At 44.5% G+C, this 22,619-nt stretch overlaps 12 protein-coding genes across 12 annotated transcripts; 6 read left to right on the top strand and 6 right to left on the bottom strand.

Moving 5' to 3' along the window:
• Positions 1-361: 361 nt before the first annotated feature.
• Positions 362-643, bottom strand: Bfra_004437 (uncharacterized protein; the record flags this gene model as incomplete). The annotated part of the gene is given in 3 exon segments (XM_037334842.1): positions 362-498; positions 535-606; positions 625-643. The coding sequence occupies 3 exon segments, from the start codon at positions 641-643 to the stop codon at positions 362-364; spliced, it is 228 nt and encodes a 75-aa protein (XP_037193376.1).
• A 167-nt stretch (positions 644-810) lies between these two features.
• On the bottom strand, positions 811-1,483 carry Bfra_004436 (uncharacterized protein; the record flags this gene model as incomplete). Its single annotated transcript, XM_037334841.1, has 3 exons — positions 811-990; positions 1,017-1,131; positions 1,458-1,483. 3 exons carry the CDS (start codon positions 1,481-1,483, stop codon positions 811-813), a joined length of 321 nt encoding a protein of 106 aa, XP_037193375.1.
• A 592-nt stretch (positions 1,484-2,075) lies between these two features.
• Bfra_004435 (uncharacterized protein) lies at positions 2,076-2,554 on the bottom strand (the record flags this gene model as incomplete). Its single annotated transcript, XM_037334840.1, has 2 exons — positions 2,076-2,228; positions 2,390-2,554. The coding sequence occupies 2 exons, from the start codon at positions 2,552-2,554 to the stop codon at positions 2,076-2,078; spliced, it is 318 nt and encodes a 105-aa protein (XP_037193374.1).
• Positions 2,555-2,852: 298 nt separating this feature from the next.
• Bfra_004434 (putative apses transcription factor xbp1 protein) lies at positions 2,853-4,981 on the top strand (the record flags this gene model as incomplete). Its single annotated transcript, XM_037334839.1, has 4 exons — positions 2,853-3,219; positions 3,288-3,403; positions 3,470-3,554; positions 3,711-4,981. 4 exons carry the CDS (start codon positions 2,853-2,855, stop codon positions 4,979-4,981), a joined length of 1,839 nt encoding a protein of 612 aa, XP_037193373.1.
• A 694-nt stretch (positions 4,982-5,675) lies between these two features.
• Bfra_004433 (putative tpr repeat protein) lies at positions 5,676-6,931 on the bottom strand (the record flags this gene model as incomplete). The annotated part of the gene is made up of 2 exons (XM_037334838.1): positions 5,676-6,689; positions 6,746-6,931. The coding sequence occupies 2 exons, from the start codon at positions 6,929-6,931 to the stop codon at positions 5,676-5,678; spliced, it is 1,200 nt and encodes a 399-aa protein (XP_037193372.1).
• A 492-nt stretch (positions 6,932-7,423) lies between these two features.
• On the bottom strand, positions 7,424-8,955 carry Bfra_004432 (putative zinc cadmium resistance protein; the record flags this gene model as incomplete). Its single annotated transcript, XM_037334837.1, has 7 exons — positions 7,424-7,779; positions 7,839-8,228; positions 8,277-8,357; positions 8,410-8,557; positions 8,617-8,661; positions 8,769-8,818; positions 8,880-8,955. The coding sequence occupies 7 exons, from the start codon at positions 8,953-8,955 to the stop codon at positions 7,424-7,426; spliced, it is 1,146 nt and encodes a 381-aa protein (XP_037193371.1).
• Positions 8,956-10,242: 1,287 nt separating this feature from the next.
• On the top strand, positions 10,243-11,247 carry Bfra_004431 (putative glutathione s- protein; the record flags this gene model as incomplete). The annotated part of the gene is made up of 3 exons (XM_037334836.1): positions 10,243-10,282; positions 10,353-10,957; positions 11,009-11,247. 3 exons carry the CDS (start codon positions 10,243-10,245, stop codon positions 11,219-11,221), a joined length of 858 nt encoding a protein of 285 aa, XP_037193370.1. The 3' UTR covers positions 11,222-11,247.
• Positions 11,248-12,968: 1,721 nt separating this feature from the next.
• Bfra_004430 (putative neuronal calcium sensor 1 protein) lies at positions 12,969-14,344 on the top strand. Its single transcript, XM_037334835.1, has 4 exons — positions 12,969-13,044; positions 13,402-13,487; positions 13,547-13,842; positions 14,099-14,344. The coding sequence occupies exons 1-4, from the start codon at positions 13,034-13,036 to the stop codon at positions 14,276-14,278; spliced, it is 573 nt and encodes a 190-aa protein (XP_037193369.1). The 5' UTR covers positions 12,969-13,033; the 3' UTR covers positions 14,279-14,344.
• Positions 14,345-15,147: 803 nt separating this feature from the next.
• On the top strand, positions 15,148-17,271 carry Bfra_004429 (uncharacterized protein; the record flags this gene model as incomplete). The annotated part of the gene is made up of 1 exon (XM_037334834.1): positions 15,148-17,271. The coding sequence occupies one exon, from the start codon at positions 15,148-15,150 to the stop codon at positions 17,269-17,271; it is 2,124 nt and encodes a 707-aa protein (XP_037193368.1).
• A 623-nt stretch (positions 17,272-17,894) lies between these two features.
• Positions 17,895-19,206, top strand: Bfra_004428 (putative survival factor 1 protein; the record flags this gene model as incomplete). Its single annotated transcript, XM_037334833.1, has 4 exons — positions 17,895-17,914; positions 17,962-18,177; positions 18,248-19,052; positions 19,102-19,206. The coding sequence occupies 4 exons, from the start codon at positions 17,895-17,897 to the stop codon at positions 19,204-19,206; spliced, it is 1,146 nt and encodes a 381-aa protein (XP_037193367.1).
• A 680-nt stretch (positions 19,207-19,886) lies between these two features.
• On the bottom strand, positions 19,887-20,024 carry Bfra_004427 (uncharacterized protein; the record flags this gene model as incomplete). Its single annotated transcript, XM_037334832.1, has 1 exon — positions 19,887-20,024. One exon carries the CDS (start codon positions 20,022-20,024, stop codon positions 19,887-19,889), a length of 138 nt encoding a protein of 45 aa, XP_037193366.1.
• A 1,987-nt stretch (positions 20,025-22,011) lies between these two features.
• On the top strand, positions 22,012-22,554 carry Bfra_004426 (putative bis(5 -adenosyl)-triphosphatase protein; the record flags this gene model as incomplete). Its single annotated transcript, XM_037334831.1, has 2 exons — positions 22,012-22,361; positions 22,467-22,554. 2 exons carry the CDS (start codon positions 22,012-22,014, stop codon positions 22,552-22,554), a joined length of 438 nt encoding a protein of 145 aa, XP_037193365.1.
• Positions 22,555-22,619: the final 65 nt, after the last annotated feature.

Genomic DNA, 22,619 nt, shown 5'->3' with positions numbered 1-22,619 from the left:
TCTCTCAATATGCACTTGGCCTTTCGTCTGGATCCTTTCCTCTCCCCCTCTCTTCCTCTCATCACTCGCAAAGATCTGGTGTCGTACAAAGTAAAGTACTGTACACTGTGCTCTCTGATGTACTGACTCTATTCTATCTATCTAACCTCTGCCCTGTGTTGTAATGTTACAATAGATATCGCGAAAACAAAAAAATATCCGAAAAGTTTGATTCGTTGCTACAGTCCTTTGAAAGAAATCCCAGGCGAGAAGATAACGAGAGAGGGAGAGAGGTACAGTGCACGCAGAGAGAGAAAAGCGAGCGAGCGAGCGATAAAGAAAATGGAGAGGTACAGTACAGGATCTTCTTTCATGATTCGTACTACTCAATTAAAACTTTGACATCGGAAGGCTCACCTCTTGCGTTACTTCGAACAGAAATTTCACGTTGAGAAAGATGTTTCCGATGCGAATAATGCATCCTGCCGACATCTTCCTCCCGTTGCGTTATACCAATTCCTTAAAATGGATCTGGTGTATCAAGGTTTATTGTACCCACGCGTTCTCCACGATCTGAAACTCCAACGGCTGTCAGAAGATCATCCGGTATAGCTTTGGAAGCAGGACCTTACAGGTAGGACTGACCCTCAATAGCGGAGTGCATCGTATCGTATAGTAGGGTAAGTGGGTATTGGCTCTATTTCTATTTTTCTTAATGCTAAAATGGTCAAGGAATATTGCTTGCAAATCGGGAAAAATGGTATGTAAGACGGTTCTGACCCGAAAGATGTGTTTGATTTTTGATTCAAATCCTCAATAAAGTCAGGTAAATCATGAAACCGAAGGCCCGAAGGAAATAAAATGAGGGAGGAGCGATTTGGTCTCACAAAGTGCATCGAAGTAAAGGTGTCCCTGCCTTCTCCTTTCATTGCATGGGATCTCGTCGAGTCTCTTCCAGGGGCTGTGGGCATTACAAGTAGGCGTAATGACTTGCATAAGGCGCATGTTGTCCTATCGTTTCTTCTCATTAAACTTACCCTTCTTCTTCGTTTGTCCGGGTGCATTGGCGACAACATGGTTGGCCTATGGCAAGGCTTTTTACGACAAGGTCGACGGGTGGCTGCACCTTTCATCCAATTTGGGTCACCCGCACTGACATTGTCTTAGCAACTGCGACTCGAGGGTGTATGGGTATGGTAGCATCTCAGAAATTGCTCATTGGATAAGGCTAGCTACCATACTGCGAGGATCATTCAGACATCATTTTCTTTGTCGCCAAATCTTGACTTTCGTGTTTGTTTTGCATCTTTCTGCTTTCTCTCTCTAGCTTGCTACATGCCATCACATCTATTGAGGTAGAAATCTCCACAAATGCCAGCCTGGTTGCCATGTCTTTATGACGTGCACACTAATGACCATTTCCATCACCAAGTTAGAGCAGTAGAGCAGCCAAACACGCATTCCGGCTTTACGCTTACCTGCATATTCCCGTAGACTTTACCATGCTTTTCAAGTGACAGCTGCAGTACTAGTCCTCGCATTAGTTGTGTGATCAGAGTATTTTTTCTCATTTAATTCTCGAAGGCCCGTAGAAGAAGTTCCTAGGGGGAAGGCTGAAATTTGCTTTGATGTGATAATGGCGGATGGGGACATGATGTTTATTTAAAGCATCCCTAACGGGGTGTTTCTCAATGAAGATTATGAGAAGTGATAGTGATGGTAGGTACCCACTTTTCAAATTTAGATTTTGATAGTCATGAAATTGATATCTTAATTCTCTAGCATCTCTACTTTCCGACAGAAACACAGGTAGAAGATGTGTTGTCCACGTGCATCGAGTCAAGCAATCTTGCTTTAGATAGTTCCACTTATGGTGGATGGATTTCTTTGTCTATCTATGAAATTGTGGCTTTCACTTACTGTAAATCATCCGCAAGTACTGCGGGCACCCGGCCCAAGACATCTCGGCCAGCAGATACGTCCAGCAACCTTTTTGCTATCCACATTCAAACAAGCCATGTTCCCGATCGGGCTGTAGCACAATATTTGTTGTTGTCAAACTTAATTGATCAGCCTGGCTTGCCACCCCTGTGCAGTCACGCAGCCGAATTGATGGTACTGAAGTCGGTAAATATTGCTTTTTTCTTGGTGTAGTGAAACGTCTTGCCTCGATATGCTCTGCAATCCATATGCGGGATGCTTGGTGGCCGTGTTGGCTTTTCATGTTGACGGGCACGGGAGCGGCGAATCTGAATAGAAGCTTCTTAAATGTCGTTTGGATTTATGGTCTCGTTATCTCGGCCTTTGTCAATTCAAGGAAAATCCCAAACCTTGAAGTTGTAGAAAATTGATAGAACTCATTTCCTTCGCCTTGTTGGAATACCAAGTAGGCCATCCCTGCCCAACTTACCCCGGAGTCTGCAATTGCTAAGTGGATGCCTCTTATTTTCGAGCTTTGGAAGAGCGGTGGGCACCAACAAACGGACGATTGATATTCTACTGGTTGATTCTCAGACAACTGCCAACAAAGACTGCCTCCAGTTCGAGAACACTGATTTGATCCAAAGACACCCATCCTTGGACTGCAGGAACTGCATCGCTAGTTGACACCGACGAAAGTGAAGCCGTTGAAGCTCGTTCATTATTGTGCTTCAAATTTCTTCATAAGGATCCAAGAACAGTCCATCACTGTTTTCCTGTTTGCCAGATTCAAACACTAATTTTTTCATTTACTGTACCGAGAAAACTTGAAAATTACCTAGCCCTCGTTTCTTTTAGAGAATTCGTTCGCTTTCGAAAAAAGAGGCATTCAGCCTGCAGATTTAGAGGAAACAAGATTCTGTTGAACTCATTTCCACCACTCACCGCCCACTATGCTCTCCGTAGCATCGCTACTCAATCCTGCTAAGTCAGAACCGCGAAGCACTCGAATATCATCAAGTCCTCCATCGTCGCTTTGTACCTCATCGCCCTCTTATGGGCATACCCTATTACCCATTCAGTCCTCGTCCATCAAGAAACAAAAGATGGCTAAGGACGGCGCAGTTTTCGCCAAGGGTACTAAGATTAAGGGCGATGTAAATTTTCCACCGTTTGAACATCTGAGCGAGGAGACTATGCGAGAAGTCTCAAAATTCCAAGTGTATCCACTTGGTAAAATTCAAGATTATTGCCGCCATATCCCTTATAATAGCGAGAAAAAGAATTTCTTGGAAAAGACTGGTCGAGAGAGCTTCGAAGGTATGCTTCTGTCTATGCAAAGCTGACTCTTTCCGATAAGCTTACCAGAGTTGACTTTTTGCTTGCAGTATTCCAGTACACATTTAAACTTCCTGGTGAGGATAGAGTGTACACTGTTATGTGGGATTATAATATTGGGCTCGTTCGCATCACTCCTTTTTTTAAGTGCTGTAAATATTCCAAGGTAAGCATGCTTCATTCATTAGGCTGCGTGTGCCCAAGATGGCTAATTTCATCTGATCGTCTACAGACAACTCCGGCCAAGATGCTCGGGATGAACCCAGGCCTAAAGGAAATCACGCACAGCATCACTGGTGGCGCTTTAGCAGCCCAAGGTACGTTCTAGTCATCTCTCATCTTAATTTTTTATCAAGAATCAGTGCAAAATGCATGGTTTTATTTATTTCTTTCGAACACTCTAAAATTCTTCTATCATTATCACAATGCAACAATAAAAACCAGTTGAGACCACAATACTGATTCTGTTCCAGGTTACTGGATGCCATATTCCTGCGCTCTCGCTGTTTGCACTACCTTTTGCTCCCACATCGCTCCAGCCTTGATTCCTATCTTTGGTCCCTCCTTCCCATCTCAGTGCGTTTCACCCGACGCTCCAGAACATGGCCGTATGGTTATCGACCCCAGCATAATCCGTGCCGCTACCGCAGAAGCCGAATCTTACCGTCTCCACTACACATCCTTCACCCCCAAATCCTCCACTAACGTTACACCTCGCGACTCTGCCAGCCCCCAACAGCAAAGCTCTAACTATCTTATTCGCACAAACACCATGACGCCTCCAACAAGTTCAAGCAGTCATCTCGAACGAAGGCTGAGACTCAAAAGAGCGTATGGTGGCGAGAGTCCTTATGCGGAGAGCAGCACTGATCATGATGCTGCGAGCGAGACATCAAGTGGTGACGCTGCATATTTTTGCTCGCCAGTAACTCCTACATCCGGTCTTGCGGGTGCAAACTGGGGCATTCACGCCAGATCGTATCTTCCTAACGGTCCTCCACATTCCTTGTCAAATGCGATGAATCATCATCAGCATCAGAACATCAATTCCCATTCCGCTAATGCCGGAATTAACATCTCCGAGATGGGAATGGGAATGGGTGGTCATGATCTGGGACACAATCAAGGTCTTCATTATGGCCATACTCATAATCATAAATTGATGAACCCACACATGAGTGTGAACGGTGCCATGGTCATTGGACACAGCGGTACAAATCCATGGTTGAGTGCCATTCCGCGAAGTATAGGCGGACTCGCCGACATGACAGCTAGCTGGAGAGCCAAGCGACGTGCGGAAGAACTAGATGGAAATGTCTCCGATGCAAGAGATAGAGAAAGAGAACGAGATATCCACCGTCCTCATCCTACAGATGAAGAATATGACGGTGAAGAAAGCGCTAGTGCTACTGGTGATGAAAAGAGTCCTATCGGTGACGATAGAACCATTACCTTTGGTTCTCGCGCACATGCAACGAACATGGCTCAAAATCATCAGCGTACTACGATGGCGAGAGAAGAAGTCTCGGGAGATAAAAGCACAAACGCAGCTGGTGATGAAAGGAAGGCAGCTTGGCTCTTGATGAAACTTAGTGTTAAAGATGGCGAAGCAGGTGCTGCATCACCTTCTTTACCGAGTGTATCCGCCGTAGGCACACCGTTGATGGGGAGTGCGAAGTGGATTAAAGATGAGGGGGATAGTGATGGGCCGCGGGTCAAGAGAAGGAGAGCGCTTAGTATGTGAGAGAAGTTTTCTACAGTGGTTCATCTTCGTCTTCATCTTTGTGTTGGATGAGTCGAGCTGGGATAAGTACCATCGAGTGGGTGGGTCATACATGAGCATTTGTCGTCTGGCTTGATCAGATAATATCTGAATTGCTCAAGACTTTTTCTTTTCGTTTCTCCTGAGTGCATACATGGTTTGCGCATCCTGTTTTTGATTTTTTAAATGTTTTAGGTGGGCACGGGCGATTAGTAGTAGAGGAAAATATTAGAGGAGGTATGGGGATTAAAGTAGAAAAGGACTGGTTTAGCTAGTCTGGCTAGATCAGTCTGGCTGAGTTGTTGTGGTTAGAATGGTTGTATGGGTGGATGGTTGGTAGAGTGGAGTAGAAAAAGGTTTAAAGCCCGAGGGAAAGAAGGTTGTTCATATCTAGGGTTGCAGTTTTGCATTGTATGTACTTATATGCTGTGGGATTGATGCATTTGAATTGCTGTGTATTTTGATATCTATGGTTGCCTCACTTGTGGCGATTGAATGCGTGAGGATCGTGATCGTTGACATATTAGGTGCCTGCCTATGCAGAGTCATCTAGGCGGTGTATTCTTCACATGTGAACTCAAGCGACATGGTTGTGTCAAAGTTCTCGCCCACACAATACGAGAGATATTAAGAAATTATACAAAGGAACTTTCAGAAGTTCACCCAAGGATATCATTTATTTTGCTACTACATTCTTTCTTTTCCATTCTTCTATCCATCCTGCTGCTTTCTGCTTCGGCACAACATAAATGCTCACAACACCATCCACCACTTCTCCACCATTTAAGACTTTCAATAGTGTAACTTTTCTTCCCACCTTAATCAAAGAGCCCTTTTTCTTTTCCACGTAGCACTCCACCACCTTTTCATCTCTATATTCCCCTTTAACGTCCCATGGAAGTGGTAATATGTATTCCAAATGCTGCCCCACAGTATCCATCTCATTAAACGACTTGATGAAATCCGATTCTGCTGCAAGAGGGTATAATAGAAGAGCTGGGAAGGATAAAGTCGAATTAATCGGATCCAATGGATCGGGCACTAGTTCGATCTTCGCATCCTCCATCTCCGGTGGCTTATCCGTCATCCGTAAAGTGATTTCCCTCGCCGCCAACGATGTTTTTAATATCTTCTCTACATTCTTCTCCCTCACCAGTCGCTCAACCTCCTTCTTCCTCTTCGCCTCAATCTCCTCATTCTTCTTCATGATTTCTCCAGCCAAAGCTAACAGCGCTTTGTCATCCGCAGCTAATTCCAATCCCCTTGCGCACGCATCATCCGCTTCCTTTATCCTTCCCAACGCCAGTAGGGCTTTCGCACTTCTATAAAACGCCTTTGTGTTTTTAATATTGATCCTCAACACCGCTCCACAATCAAACACACAACTCCTGTAATTCTTGAGTCCCAGATGCGCCATCGCCCTATTCACAAGCAGCACCTCAAGTATCTTAACTTCCTCCACAATCTCATCCTCCTTCTCTTCCGGCACATCTCCAGACCTTTTCTCTCCCCTCTGTCTCCTCCTCACCTCAGCCAACAGAATATTCACACCCTTCGTATAAAACTCCTTTGCGTCTGCTAATCTCTTCTCCTTGAAACTGTCATTTCCCTGTTCCTTGAAATTGGAAGCGATTTCTAACGGTGTACCTTCATAGGCCAATGCTTTGAAAGCTTCTAATTCGTCATTTTCCTCGAGTTCGGTCATGAACAGGGGAGTGGAGTTCAGAGAAGCGAGAATTTCGGGACCGGATTTATCGCGGAGGGAGGCGAGGGAGGGGGGAGAGAGGGAGTTGTGGAGGAGGGGTCAGAGTTGGAAGGAGCAAAGCCGGGGAAGGCGGAGGACATGGCTTGCGCGAGGAGATCAAAGTCTTGGCCTGGTGCCGGAGCGGGCGCAGATGCAGGTGCATCATCTGGGATTTCTTCAATTTTCATTTTGTGAGTTGGGTGATTGATATGAGGTTTAGAAGGGTGGTGAAACTTGGGAAGAAAAAAATTGGAGGGGAAATTCATGGGACTTTCTTATCGGAAAATTGTGGGGTAAGCACATGGCGATAAGTACGTTTGCCTAAATGGAAGAATAATGAGACATGTGGGGCGGATCATGGAATTCATGTGTGCACATCAGTTGTATCATCAATCATTTCAATCTCACATGTACAATGGTTCGCAAAACTGGTTCGCACAATCGTTTCATCCGAACTTTTGTCAAAGATGGGACGATGAGATAATGAGACGATGAGAACGCCACCCTTAGTCAAATATCACATATGAAGGAAAAAGCGTAACTTTTTTTCTTAGTTTACAACGTGTGTGAACATATCGTTACTTGAATGAGACACTGGTTTGTACCCTCATTTAATCTGGGACAAAGGAACCTTCAGTAGTTACAAGAACTTTCCATAGTGTAACATCCTGCTGCTACACTCATGGACAGCAGGCCAAATCTTCACATAGACTTCCGCAAACCATCTGACATTTCTCGTCCGCACCTGTGCCATTTATGATTACCCCGTTTGATGCTTCAGCTTGTAGCGTTACACTGTGGATACCATATGCATGCAAACATTCCCTAATAAGTTTGGCTTGCTTCATTAATGTTTTCAGATCCGTCTCAATCGTAACAATATGGGCTGAAGCGACTGTCTTCCTCTGGCATAAACTCCATATATGTAGCTCATGGATAGACAGGATGCCTGCAATGTTTTCAATGTCATGCTTGACATTGTTGATGTTTATGCCAGATGGAACCGATTGTAGCATTATTGCACCGGCATTTTTTACTATTAGACTAGTCAGTAACATATGTGTTGGTAAAAAAGACAGTACAAGAACAGCATACTTATTGGAAGAGAGGAAAAGATTAGCATTAATGATATGCCCATGCTCACGCCTGGATCTGCATAAAACCTTCCCTCATATTTGGTGCGCCAAATAACCAATGCGGCTATGATTACTCCTATGTTATTTACTGCATCCATAATAACGTGGAGCATTACTGCAAGGTGGGCTAAATCTCTAGGCTCGCTTTGGCCGTTTTTCGGTTGAACCATATGGCAATGGCCCTTGTGACGATCTTCTCTGAGATTCTTTGAAGTGTTCAAACTAGATGTGCTCAGCGTGGTGGCACATAGCGTGTCAGAGCTCATTTGTTCGATGTCGACGGTGCTTGGAATGGGTCTATCACCATGACTATGATGATGTCCATGATGATGCCCATGGTGATCATGGTCTTGATAAAGTTAGCTGAGAGCCATATACTTCTAGGGCTTTCACATACCGTGTAGGAAGACAGCACTGATAACGTTTAGAGTGAGCCCGGCACAGCCAATGATGAGCATTAATTGAGGATTCTTGACTTCTACAGAGGAAAATATTTAGCTTTGAAAGTCCGAGCGCTGATAAATTCGTACTCTCTAGATACACGAAGCGATCGATAGATTGCAGTGCTATGCTGACGCCTAGAGCAAGCAAGAAACAGCCATTGAAGAAAGCACCTAATAATTCTGCGCGTTGCCAGCCGTAGGAGAGGGAATCGGGTGAGTCAGAACGTTGAGATACCTGCGGCACATCGTCAATCTTCGGTTCGAAAGCGAGAAGATGGTCAACAGATCACTTACCCTCAAGGCAGCCAAAGCGACCATGAAGCCGATCAAATCATTCAGCTGAGTGGTTCTGTCAGATGAAGTCCCACAAGAACGGAGTCGAATGAACATCAAACGTAGGCGAAAGGAAGAGCAAGCAGTTTGCTAGACGATCGGGAAGAACATACATAGTGAAAGGCATCCGCTACCAGTGCAAGGGATTTCGTATAGAAACCAACTAAAGTCACACCATTTAGCTTCCGCTGTCGAAAACGAGATGGATACTCATGTTGACATACTTGATAACTCAGCCAGAAAAAACGACGTTGATATGCAGATCACCACGGTCAATCTTTGAGCTTTTGATAACGCCATTCTTTGCAGACGAAACTTCTGAATCTGAAAATAATATTTTCGAAATCGAGGCAGATCGTTGAGTCAAAAAGCAAAACAGATATGCAGTGAGCTGTCAAATAATTCTCCGAAGCGTTGAAATTTTTTGCACCCGTCACTCATAATAGCTTCATACAATCGTGACGACACATAACCTTCACAGCAAGCACCTAGGCATGGGTAGTTACACTTGATAAACCCCCACAACGACGCAGAGAAGGACGAGAAAGGCATTTGATCATGTAACGATGTATCGCTGCCATCACACGGCTAACGGGAAATTGCATTGACGGCTCTGTGCTATCTGGTTCTTGGAAACTTGTCTGGATAACATGGCACCGGGCTTTATCTGGTCTGATGTAGGTACCAGTTAATGAGTGACAAAACATGTGTGTATATTTGAATTGGGAAAGCAAGCTCTATAAAATGCTTGGTAAAGAGGGGAAATTGATGAAAAGTTGACAGTCGCTGGATAGGTAACCGCCAGACGGCAACTTAGTAACCGTCGGGAGTTGCCATTGTAGCACCTGATATCATATCCACCGAGTTGATGAGATACATAGGTACATGAGATTCCTAATAATATTGATTTGTGGTTGTTTCCGTTGAAATTTGAACAACGTTAAGTGATGGTAGTAAGATGTTTTGCAAAGTTCAACCTGCAATGCACGAAGTATGTTTTGATTAGGTATAACGGGATTACTAATACATCAAAATCGTTCCATGAGGATCCTGTATATAAGGATATATTTTTGGGGTCCCTAGACTTTCTAGAATTTAAAATGATTCGTACGCTGAAAACCCCTTTGTAAGGATATCCTTATGTTTTGAGATTCCTGGATTATGTATATTCTTATTGATCGATAGAAGTGTTGGGATTTGGATTGTTATTTGATAGTATGTTGAAACTTGGATCTTTATCAAAGTAGAAAATAGTGTAGAAGTGTTACTCAATGGGATTCATGTGAATTGAATGGTTATGGGGTTGATACCGCCCTATATACTTGGGAAAGACTGCTAAACCAGTACCTACCTATTACGGTGACCTTACAGTGACCTGCTCCGGGGGTTCGGTACTTTCACCCCTTCTATCCTGGTCTTCCTTGGCAACCGTAATTATCTCGTCATTCGCAAGCTTAGAAATCCAATTGCGCAACTTGGCCCAGTATTGACAAAATGAGGGGGATTTATGAACCCCCCCCTACTTGATCTCGAATCAAATTGCACTATTTCTTTAAACCTTATCAAAGAGAGACTGCGGAACATAACATGTCCGAAGAATCTGAGAAGAAAGAGTGGCATATAAAAGGTTTGTATCTCCCAGTCTCATCACCATTTTGTTCTTCCAAATAATCATCCCACGCTCACACTTTCGATAGGATCTTTAGACGCAGAATTAGTCGTGACCCCAGCCCTTCCACCTGACTTTCACATCAGCCTTCATACACACGATACACCAGACGGGGAATCGACAATTGTCGAACTTAAAATGGGTTCTCATCCTGCTCCAAAGATTATCTTGTATACTTCCTATGCATGTCCTTGGGCCCATCGCTCTCAAATAGCTCTTGCTGAGCTCGGGCTGGAATTTGAAACTGTCATTATCGATCTTAGTGTTCCACGTACACCAGAGTATCTGGCCATCAATCCCCGGGGTCTCGTGCCTGCTCTCTCCTATAATGGAGAGATCCTCACCGAATCTGGAGTGATTTCTCAATTCTTGGTCGACTCTCATCCTTCCCACTTGGAGAAGACCAGCCGTGAGGAAGGCGGTGCATTGCAACGTGCCAAATACAACTTCTTCATTGAAACCTACTTCTCGAAGGTTGCCCCACATGTTTTGAAAGCCGGGTTAGCGAAATCATCGGAAGAAAGAGAACAAGCTGCCTCCAATGTTATAGATGCGATTGTGAAGGAGATAGAGCCTTTAGTTCAGAACGCAGCCCCGTTTTTTGGAGGCTCGGAGAAACTGACATTTGTGGAAGTAAGTACCAATATCTCTGGCAATGTCACTAGATACTAATGAATTGTATAGGTTCAAATTGGGTCATTTCTGCTCCGACTTTTAGCTTTCTCCAAATATGATGGTTTGCTTCCCAAGAGCCTCTTGACTTTAGAAGAAAAAGCTCCGGCCTTCTGGAGATGGGCCAGTGCCATAAGCAAGGAGAAGAGCGTCACCTACATTTGGGATGAGGAAGCCACAGCAAAGAAAACTCTTGAACGATATGAGAAGATTAGGGCAGCTTGACTAGAGAAGCCAAATTTATGACGGAACCATCACGAGATGAATGAAATAAGAATCCAGCGGTTGGGCACAGCAATGAGGGTAATGACGGCGTTGATATAGTAACAATTCAATCTTTTAAGACATGCCAAGAAACATCAGTCTACAAACCCCAAACCTAAATCATGTTCCCCATAACACTTGTCCTCATGATGATGTCAATGCATGCATCAGTGTTTCGTCCCTGCATTGTCAGCACCACTCGGGGATTTTGCCCCTAAGAAACATTCAAACATTTGGGTACTAGGATGTCTTAGAAAATGATGAGTAATGTCTCGTGGGAGAAGTTCTTCATTCTGCGACTATCACAAGGCCGCCTAGAAATTGGATAGAATTCGAGAGGGGACATACCTCAGCCTCCTTTTGCCAAGGAGTGGGCGGATGTTTAAGTTGTACAAACACAATATCTAGGTAGCTGGCTTATCTTGTGCTCACAGTAGTGCAGAAGCTGTATATTGTGCTTTGTTGCTGAGAAATAATGCACCAAAGGGCAATCCTATAATGAGCGAGAGAAACGGTAATGTTTATTGTATGTGATAAAACATATTTATTTCGTAATTGAGCTCCAAGATTACTACGCCGGCCACACACCATACTAGGTAATCTTGGTGAGGGAGCCACGTGCCAGTGAGGATGAACTCTTCCTTTTCTAGAGAGTAATCTACCTACCTAGGTAAGACTTACTAGATCATTTATCAGCCCTACCCGATTACCATTTACAGCCGTTCTTGAATATCCTGTTGATCTTTCCAGATTCGAATTTGAGAGAGAATTGAGGGAGAATGAGATAATGAGGCTCGGCCATGATTAATAATTGCCAGCACGAGATCATGCAAAACAAACTGGATTTTCCACTTGGCAAAAGCTTTGGGTTTGTACCTGCCCAGAAGACATACGACATAACAGCCAATAGTTTCCAGAGGGACCTAGGTACTCGAATATCGTTGGTTAAACATCTCAATTCAGAAAAGTCTTTCAATCAATGACACTCTGCGATATCACGATTCAAATGTAACAAGCAAACGATTCGTGTTTTGATAGAACCACTGGCACCTACTAGATACGTACCTCCTCTATTACTGTACTTATGGATGCGGTTGGTATCGATTGCTGCTGTAACAATTTTCAAGCGAACAATGCACAGCCCCAGTGAGCCCCTCATAGCAATCGTGACAGCCTAATAAACTCATTACCTGCAAAACAATCAAATGATCGCCGCCTCACTTCAACTCCCAAACTCCCAAGTCTCAAAACTCACTGGCGACATACTTGTTGGATTCCGACACTTTCAGTTCAGAGATCTTCCTTGATTTAATATATGCGAAAGTCTCAAGTGAATAAATATAATTCAACTACTCACTTCCCACTCAACAACGAAATCGAAGACCCACCTAGTCAACCAAGCAAGGCCGTTCATTCAGTCATCTAGGCCAATTCCACCTACCCCACGGAGTTTCTACAAATCTATTAGAACCACAACCCGCAACCACCAACACTTTACAACATCCTCTCTCTACTTGCGATTCTCAAGTTTCAGAAATTCTTTCGCACAACGATACATTAAATCAAAGGTATGTCGTCCGAACATTCAGGCTACCATAAGGAGGCGCGGAGTTGTTCTCCTTCACTACTTGAAGCCAAATCGCTGACATCAGTATGTTCCATTCAGCAGCCAATACTCGGACTTTCAGAACCTTCCTCAAGAGCCGCGCTCTTTCCTGCGCCAGATTCGAATTTCCACAGACAGTCCGAATCAATATATTTAATATTTAGAAGATGGGTAAATCGTGAGTACCATATTTCTCTTTACGCTCCCGAGACTTTCCAGCGCAACTTGCACAACATGAATACCGCCAAAAGCCACGAGGCCAATGCACCGATCTCGTCAGTGTGCACCGCATTTCCGGAAGTCGTTACAAAGTCCGAGTCTTATCGCTCGATGAATAGACAAAATCAGTGACTTCAAAGTCCGGTAAAAAGCGATTCGGCTAGGTATACGATGGACGAGGAGAATATCAATCACCATGACGTCGAATTATGCGCAAATGGCTGAATCGCTTGCACCTACTTAATCGAGGAACATGCGGGATATTTCATATAATCTAGTTTGCGCGCTGGCAGATAGACTGACTTGTTAAACCTAGTCAATCGAAGCTCTCTGCAGAGCAAATCACCGAACTCCAGAAATCTACTCACTTCGATAAGAAGGAATTGCAACAATGGTATAAAGGTGTGCAAAAAACGTAGTCGGTCTCATTGAATGGCCACCTAATAATGTGGTCTTTCTAGGTTTCTTGAAGGACTGCCCATCTGGGATGCTCACTAAGGAGGAATTCCAAAAGATCTACCGACAATTCTTTCCATTCGGAGACCCATCGTCCTTTGCAGACTACGTGTTCAATGTTTTCGATAGCGACAAGTCAGGTTCAATTGATTTCAAAGAGTTTATTTGCGCCCTCAGTGTGACCAGTCGAGGAAAGATGGAGGACAAATTAGACTGGGCATTCCAGCTTTATGACATTGATGGAGATGGAAAGATAAGTTATGAAGAGATGTTAGCGATTGTAGAGGCAATTTACAAGATGGTGAGTACCTCTCAACTTCTACCCTCATGGTCACGTGGACATGTTTGAGGTCTCTATTTGCATTGGGCATGGAGCAGTGGTATTTTGCAAGATTTGTCGAGTAAGATGCTCTGGCAATGATGCTCCTCATGAGCTGGACTTTCATCCATTACCTAGCCGTTCGAATGATTTTCCTACTCTCATAGGAGCTCATTTCGAGTATCTTTGTCTCTTACGTTACTTTGGATTGTGCAAGTACTGATTAGCACTTCTGTAGGTTGGCTCAATGGTCAAACTTCCACCTGATGAGGATACCCCTGAAAAGCGGGTCAAGAAGATCTTCCGTATGATGGACAAGGATGAGAATGGCAGTCTGGACATGGAAGAATTCAAAGAAGGAAGTAAACGTGATGAGACGATTGTATCTGCACTTTCGCTCTACGATGGTCTTGTCTAATGGATCTTCATGGAGGAATCTCTTTTCGGTGCTGAAGGTGCAAAGGGGTGTCAAGAAATTAGATATTTGAAGGAAGTTCGGGGGGTCTTCTAGATCTCCCCTCTTCTTTGTACTTTGGATCATTTGTACCTTCATCATCATTCGCCAATCATTTGGGCGGTTCATGTTTTTGGAAGGAAATGTTTGTTGGTAGTTTAAGCGTTGCGTATGGTACCGGGAAGTTATCTCCTGGATTGGATCCCTAGGATGGATCAATTGATTAACCACATATACTGGTATAGAAATAAAAACTCCTGATGTACCCACTGTCAGTAGAATGCTTTGTGATGCACGTGGATTTGGTATCGTATGGCTCCTTTCTCACCTACGTGATGCGACGAGAAGACACTGGTTACAGTGGTTACGGCTGGCTCTGTCTCGAATTATAGATATTCAAGAGGTAACGAAGACCATATTTGACCTACTCGAAGACGAGTCTTAAATTGAGGGCTTAGTTTGTCAGTTTACTCGGCTTTGTTTGGTTTTTTTTGGTAAATATGGCGGTATGCTTCAGATCTCAAAGCTTCGCGTCAGCTCGAATTCACGGCCAACGGGAGGCGCGCCGTAGTGAAAAATTCACTTCACCTTCTCGTCTAAAGTTCACTTGCCACCATTGATTTCTACATTTGGTATTGGATAGCCTTGCAATAAGTGATTTGTTTGGCTTTAATTTTTCCTTGTAGTACCGAGACTCAACTCTCGACAGATCAACTATATAGACAAAAGCGCACCGTCAAAAATTTCACATATAGCTTCATCAACTTTCATCAAATTAAACAATAAACAACACCATTCATCTCAAACAAATGAGCAAACAATCCCCACCAACAATGTCGCTATCCAAACCCTCCATACCCGTTCAACGATGTCCAGCAAACTGCAGAGGCTGTGCAACATTTGCAGCTTTCGGCGGCGGATACTTTCCTCCTCAAACACCTGGTGGAGCATTGTACCAATGTTATGAATATGCTTTGGCGCTAGGTATTATAGAAGGACCTTCTTCGAGCACGATTGAGAATGCGGATTTGGTACCTGCTCCTTTGGCCATACCTGCTAAGTCGGCGAGACGTCCTACGGGCAAGCCGATTGCTCCTGCTGCTTTTACTTCTCCCCCTCCTCCTCCTTTGCTCCCTTTTCCTGTCGAAGTGAGCAAGGAAACAAGGAAGAAAATGGAGGCAATAGCAGCTGGGCCATATACATTCGAAGAGAAAGTAGAGTTGATGACTTTTGAGGCAACTAAAGATCCGCAGTCAGCTGCGTATATGGTGAACTATGCAAGAACGCACCAGATTGATTTCCCCGCAGGGTCTACGATGTCACAAACTGGCGAAGACGCTATATTTTCTCCCTCTTTATCTAGTGTAGGTATCTATGAAGAGAAAAATGCGACATATCCTCTTGGTCATAGTTATCTACCACCTGGTGTGGTTCCGCTTCATAGTGATCTTCTATTTACGATCACGACGTGTGGAGAACGATGCGCGACGAGTTTTGTTGGGATGTATGCGATGCGGATGCGAGATGCGTTTCAAGCTTCTGGGGTCGATATGCGGGCTCATGAAGTAAGAGGGGATTGGGAGAAGACAGGGGCGAAGCGATGGTTGTATAGCTTGGGGATGGACAAGGATAAGGAAAAGGTGAACAAGATTCTAAGGAAGGGGAAAGATGTGGTCATGGCGCAGGAGAAGAGAGGGGTTAGCACGTTCAAGTTATTAAAGGAATATGAGAATTTACGCAAGGATATGGAGAGTGAGATAGAGAATGCGTTTCGGGATATAGAGAAGGCGGTTGGAGATTCCCAGGAAGCGGAGTGCAGTCTCGAGTCATCGGAGCCTCACTCACTGCCTGACAAGATTGTGCGAAGAGCGGTTGAGAAAGTTGTAAGAGAACACTTCGATCCTATCGATTGGCAAGGCCCAGACCGGAATTGGCTAGGAGCTGATGCTAGCATTTCCACCCTACCTCCACGACAGCGACCACTGCAGAGTTGTGGCATGAACGGACTCGTGGGTGATGACCCGGTCGACGAATCTGCATGCACCAGTTTCGTTCAATTGAAGCGTACGAAGCCAATGGAATTTAAATGGTACCACAGGAGCAACGAGTTCGAGAAACCGAAATATGAATGGCCTCAGCAATTGAGATGTATTATGAGCAATGGAACAATCCGCGAGCGTTCGATGGGTCCATTCTATGGCGAAATATCTGATAGACTCTCTCTGTTAAAGGAGCATTCTATAAAGCAGAACATTGCTGCAGATAACACACTGCACTTTGTGGATTCATCGTGGCGGTTCATGGCGAATGGGATGAATATCTGTGATTGGTATTGGGACGAAGAAAAGCGCATATTGGTAAAAGGTTACAGCGGGCACAGTGATTACAAGAAAGACTGCGATCGGATTGACCGAGAGTTGGAAAATTGGAAGGCGACGATCAAAGAAGGGATGGAGACTCCAATCAACTCTGGTGACCTTTCCAAGAAGGAACTTCGATACGCTACGATTGGCGAGTATTTATTACGACAGTGGAAAGAAGGACCGGGAATCATGGTTTCCAAAACCCCTAGCGATGAAAAGATGGAAGGATCTCTTCTTGCTCCTCACACCACCGATAACGCTTCGCATATTAACTATCTCAATGCTCGTATTACTGATGCAACTAGACATCGGGCTGAAATCGAAAGCAAGTGGAATCACGAAACTGCGCCTCAAGATGTCTTTCAGGCTAGAAGAGATTTACTCGCACATATAGATGTGTTGGAGGATTTGAAAATCGAGATCGAAGCGCTCAATCGTCAAGAAGAGACAGGACAAAGCCCCATTTTCAAAGACAAAAAGACGAGAAGAGAGTTGAGTTTGTGGGAGAGGGAACGATCAGAAGAGATGCGGTTGTGGGAAAGAAAGCCGGCAGGTGAAAAAAATGGACAAAGTCCGCGTTCCGAGGCAAAATGATCTGACAAATGGGCGAGGAAGATAAGTTGAGGGAGGAAATGTGCAATTACGATTCTGCATAAATACTGGATTGGACATGGAGTCAGGAAAGATATTTGGGGTGTATGAACAGGAGCGCTGATCAGCGGTCACTTTGGTTTGGGTGTTCCAGTATTGAGATTGGTTAGGTATGCAGATTTGCATAGGTGCTGGTGTTAATGAATATGAATGTTTTATGAATTTGCTCTTCCCTTTTTGATGTTTTCTATGTCTGGTTGATGGAATGACTGTTTACTTAAAAGGATTTGGCATCCGGTACTGAATCACTCATACCTATGACTACATGTATAGCTGTCCACAGCAGAAAGTCGGGTATTAGAGAAAAATATCAATACTAGGTAGCTTCTGAGTATGCTTTTCTTCCCCTGATGTCCCTTCCAGTGAAGTTGTTGATCAAATTCAGCAGGCGGTGTGGCATGATCGATCCGAGCCGTTTATGGAAAGGACCTTCGCTTAGGTAAGCTTATAACCTTATTTCTTAGTTCCCACATCATGTGCCACCGTGGACCTCGGAGAAGGATTTCCTCTTAATTAAAACATCCTAAACACCACCAAAAGAGACATCCTTGACAGCCCAAAACACAATGAATTGGTTTAAACAGACGTGTGCCTCTCCCTAATTTTGATAAAACCACCTGCTAAAATTCACAGACTCGCAAATGTCGTGGGAACTGAGGAACCAGAGTATGGTTCTGCAGGTATTCGCACGGTAACAGCTCAAGCTGAGAAAACTCCCTACACCGAGTTGACGAAGGCCGATTTGAAATGGAAGGCTCAAGAGAGTACAAATGTAGAGACTCAGACCTTCTATATGATCTCAGATGAGGGTAAAGTCGCATCTGTTCAGATGATTTACAACAATGTGGCGTATGTTTAACCCATGCACTTACGAGATGCATCACGCGTCAAGGCAACATTACACTAACGCCGGATGCAGCGGACTTCGAACAACTTGTCAACTGAACGTCAAAGTGTTCAACCACAAAGGCCCAAAACAATCCGACCATCTCTGGCTTTCAGATGCACTCGAGAACTATGGTTTTGACGAAGAAATGGTTTCGTTCTACGCCGACGGCCTTTCCATCGCTTTGAACGAAGCTGGTGACGAATACACCATCAAGGCCGCTCGCAATGAGTCTGGACTTGTTAACCTTGTATTCAAACGCGCAGCCCCTGGCTTCCAGGTGGGAGAGAATGGAACCACCTACTACGGTACTGATCCCGCCGCACCATGGGGAGAGATGAGACATCGATTCTGGCCTCGTTGCACCGTCACTGGTACCATCACCACACCCGAGAAGAACTACGACTTCAAAGGACGCGGAATTTTCATTCACGCCATTCAAGGCATGAAGCCTCATCATGCTGCAGCAAAATGGAATTTTGCAACTTTCCAAACACCTACCTATTCCGCTATCATGATGGAGTTCACAACTCCTGCTTCTTACGGCCACACCTCTGTGAATGTTGGAGGTATTGTAAAGGACGGCGAGATCGTATACGCCGGTGCTACCAACACTGTAAAGCATACTGAGTCGAAGGAAGACCCAGAGACTATGTGGCCCGAACCTATCTCAGCTGAGTATAAATGGGAAGGCAAGAGCAAATCTGGTGAATTCTCTGCAGTTCTCAGTGGATCGCTCGGGGAAAGGACAGACAGAGTTGATATTCTATCCCACATTCCCAGCTTCATCAAATCAGTTGTTGGAGGAGTTGTGGGAACCAGACCTTTCTGTTATCAGGTAAGCTATCCGGCGGCGTTTTGATTTATCAATGTTAACATCTTTATAGTGGGCTATCCCCCCAACCAACTCCCTCGTCCTCAAGATTAAGGATGGCGAGACAGCTGTGGAGGAGCAAGGTACACTCTTTAGTGAATCAACCTTCATCTTGTAGAAGCCATGCGAAGTATTCAGATTCCAGAGATCACGAATGGGGGCCTCATTATAATATAGAAGTTGGCCAATGCCCATATTTATAGTTTTGAATATTGCGCATCAATACAACGATCGTTTACCTACTCCTGCTTTCGCACGAGGAGCCGCGAGGAAGGGCTTCTTATGGGTTCTTCTTTTACATCTTTTCTCTACGGCTCGTTTCTACAGATTGAGAATGGTTTTAATTGGATGAATTTTTGAAAGGGGTACGAATGATATTGGAGGGCTGTTATGATTCGTTTTAGCTTAGAATATCATTACAGTCTCTTTATACCTACTCTCATCTCATGATGTGATGTGATGTAATAGCATGACTCGCCTACCGGGACATGGTATTGTATTACAAGGAACTATGTATGGATAAAAAAGTAGCACATATTAAGCATTTGCATAACTTTGAACTAAAAGTTTAATTCAGTATCTGGTGTCGTCTCTGTACTCAGTTCTCAGTTCAATGCCCGCAGTCTGGCACTCGGACGATCTACTCTCAAGTTTCCGTATAGAAAAAGTGGAACAATCTGATAGCATTGAATATTCCCATTCACTTCAATTCTCTCATTTATAAATGTTCTACTGTAATCTAATGCATGACTCGTCAGAGTACCCGACCACGGATCTTCTACTCCCCCAAAGCGCCCATTAAGCAGTCGCAGCAGCCTTGTTATCCTCAATAATCTTCTTCACAGAAGATCTCTCCATCATTTTCGTATGCCACTTCCAGAAGTGAGGAATATCCCTCTCAATCTCCAATTCTCCCGCGCGATCGCCAGAATCCATGGGTACGTACCCATGTCCCATGGAATAAATGCCAGATTGGCATATGTACACCTCTCACCGGCCAACCATTCTTTTCCGCTCAAATGTTTATCTAATACATACATACAAGACTCGTTTGATCTGGTCGAAATAGCGCTCGGTGGCGCTATCCAGCTTCTCGCTGTGGGATGAGGGAGGTGTTGGGGTCGGTGATGGCGGGGACGCGGCCGTTGGGGTAAGGGCTTCGAAAGGGGGAGGGGGGGGTTGAGGTCTGTCGTTTCTAGGAGGGAGAGGGGGTTAATTGGTGGACTTTTGGAGTTTGAGGCTCGAGGCTTGATGAAAGGAGGGGTGAGGAGGCGAGGAGGGAACAGATATCGTTACAGACCTAGGTATTCGGTGACGTATGGGATCTTGAGATCTTCCAGAATGATGGCTACCTTCCATGGGTTGGGCCCGGTGACTTTCTTCTTGTCAGTATTCTTTTGGGCGTTTGTATCTCAAGGGTTTTGACAGACTGTGGCTGTAAAGAGTGATTGGTTGAGTCGTATTGATGAACTGAGTTTGTTTTTAGTATCTGATATCTGAACAAGTTATTTTGACTAGGATCTGACAAGAGAAAATAAGGAAAGCTCATTCTATCTATACAACGATGTCGTTGTAGCCATTCGATCTTAAGTGGAGACTATACTCTGGGGCTCCTCATCAAGTGCCGACGAGCTCGGACGACGGGTAGTGACGAACCTTCCGCAGTCCCCGTTGCCAAGAAATTCAAACCCTCTGTTGAGCTAGGGAATATTTTCTGGGTTTCTTGTGGATGTCTTCGTGGTTGATTACACAATCAAGATTTTGGTCTCACGACGTGCTCTTACAAATAGGTGTTGATTATAATGTTCAATACCCCCACCGTGGGTCCATAGGGGTAAATTTAACCACTGACTTGTCCATCGAAATCGCCGACGTTAATAGCTTCTTAGAAATCTACATGAAACCTCCGCAATAAGCGGACAACGGTGTAGGTCTCTTGAGCAGCGGGGAAAGAGTATATAAGACTCTCATAGTCCGTTTTCAGTGCAGTAAACTCACATTGATGAAGAGATAGAATTAGCCGAACTTTCTATTCTGGGAAGTATTCAGACTTCGGCATAAATTGCGCTTCACTGTCAAATTACACGTAGCCCCTTTCCACTGATCAAGGCTTTCTATAAAAAATTTACCTTATTGGAGTTGTGTTTGTAGGCAACTAGACATCTTCTTCAATACTTCTTGGGAATTCCAAGTGATTAACAAGGCACTTGCCAAGGGTATCAATACCTCCACACTTGATGTCTATATTGCTATTGAATATTGATGTTTGAAGGAGTTAGAATCCTGTAGCTGCAAAAGATTAGCCCAACCACTAGTGGGCGATGGACTGACATGACAGAACACTGCAAGAGCTTTTCTAGTAACATCTATTGAGCTCTCAATGAAGATATCTTGGAAATTCCTATAACTACTCATTAAAGCTTGATAATGAGAAAATGAATTCTGATATCAAACAATTGAAGAATGAGAATTGAAAAGTTGAAAACAGTCCCATTAATCCATGCACCCACTGATGTGGTATCATTCACGATGACTAAGCACAAAAGCGCCACACCAAACAGAGAGAGCTCTCCTTTCCTTCGCATATCAAGTTATCTCACAAGTCAATTCTGTGAAGTTCAGGTTATGATAATACGACCAATAATCCATCGATTACTCCTCCCAATATTTCCATTCCGCAACTTTCACTCTCGCACCATGACATCCCACCCTCCCCCCAAACCCCTCATCCACTTCGGGAAGTTCGAAGTCACGGATCAGGCAAGTCGGATCCAAGAGCAAAACTTAAACCCCAACGTGTAAACTCCAGATTTCTAACCCCATCCAGGTCTTCCACAAATCAACCCACTGCTACTGTCTCGTAAACATCAAGCCCATCCTCCCGGGCCACGTGCTCGTAATCCCCTACCAACAGCATCCCCGCATGACCGATCTCTCACGTGCCGAGCTAGATGATATCTTTTCCACGACGCAGAAAGTGCAAAGAATGCTCGCGGCTTATTATTTCCCCGATCAAAATCTCACGGCAGGATCGTTCAATATAGCGATTCAAGATGGACCAGAGAGCGGACAAACGGTACCGCATTTTCACTGTCATGTTATACCGAGGACGCAGGAAAGCGCGAGGATTGGAGATGGGATTTATGACAAGTTGCAGGGAGAGGAAGGGAATGTGGGAGGGGGACTTTGGGATAGAGATGCGCGGATGGGGGAGAGACCGGTGCAGAAGGGTAAATTCCCAAAGGTGGATGAGGAGGATAGAGTGCCAAGAAGGTGAGTCCTGAGTTTGTTTCAAATGCTTTTGTCTTGACAAATCGTTCTTGGCTTTGGATCCAAGTGTTTGGGCTGTGACTTACTGATTAATATCTGATGGTGTAGTGCGGAGGTGATGAACCAGGAAGCCGCGCTTTTCAGAGAACAGATGCTAAAGTTGGGGTATCGTGAGGTGGAGCAACATGATCCATAAACCATTCTCGAAGCTGTCAGATATCCAGCTAAATCATTAGATACTAATGTTTCCACGGCCATTAT

The sequence above is a fragment of the Botrytis fragariae genome (assembly GCF_013461495.1).
Source record: "Botrytis fragariae strain BVB16 chromosome Unknown tig00000050, whole genome shotgun sequence".
Lineage (NCBI taxonomy): Eukaryota > Fungi > Ascomycota > Leotiomycetes > Helotiales > Sclerotiniaceae > Botrytis > Botrytis fragariae.
The sequence above is the reverse complement of the archived record's forward strand: the minus strand, read 5'-3'. Positions and strand labels throughout refer to the sequence as shown.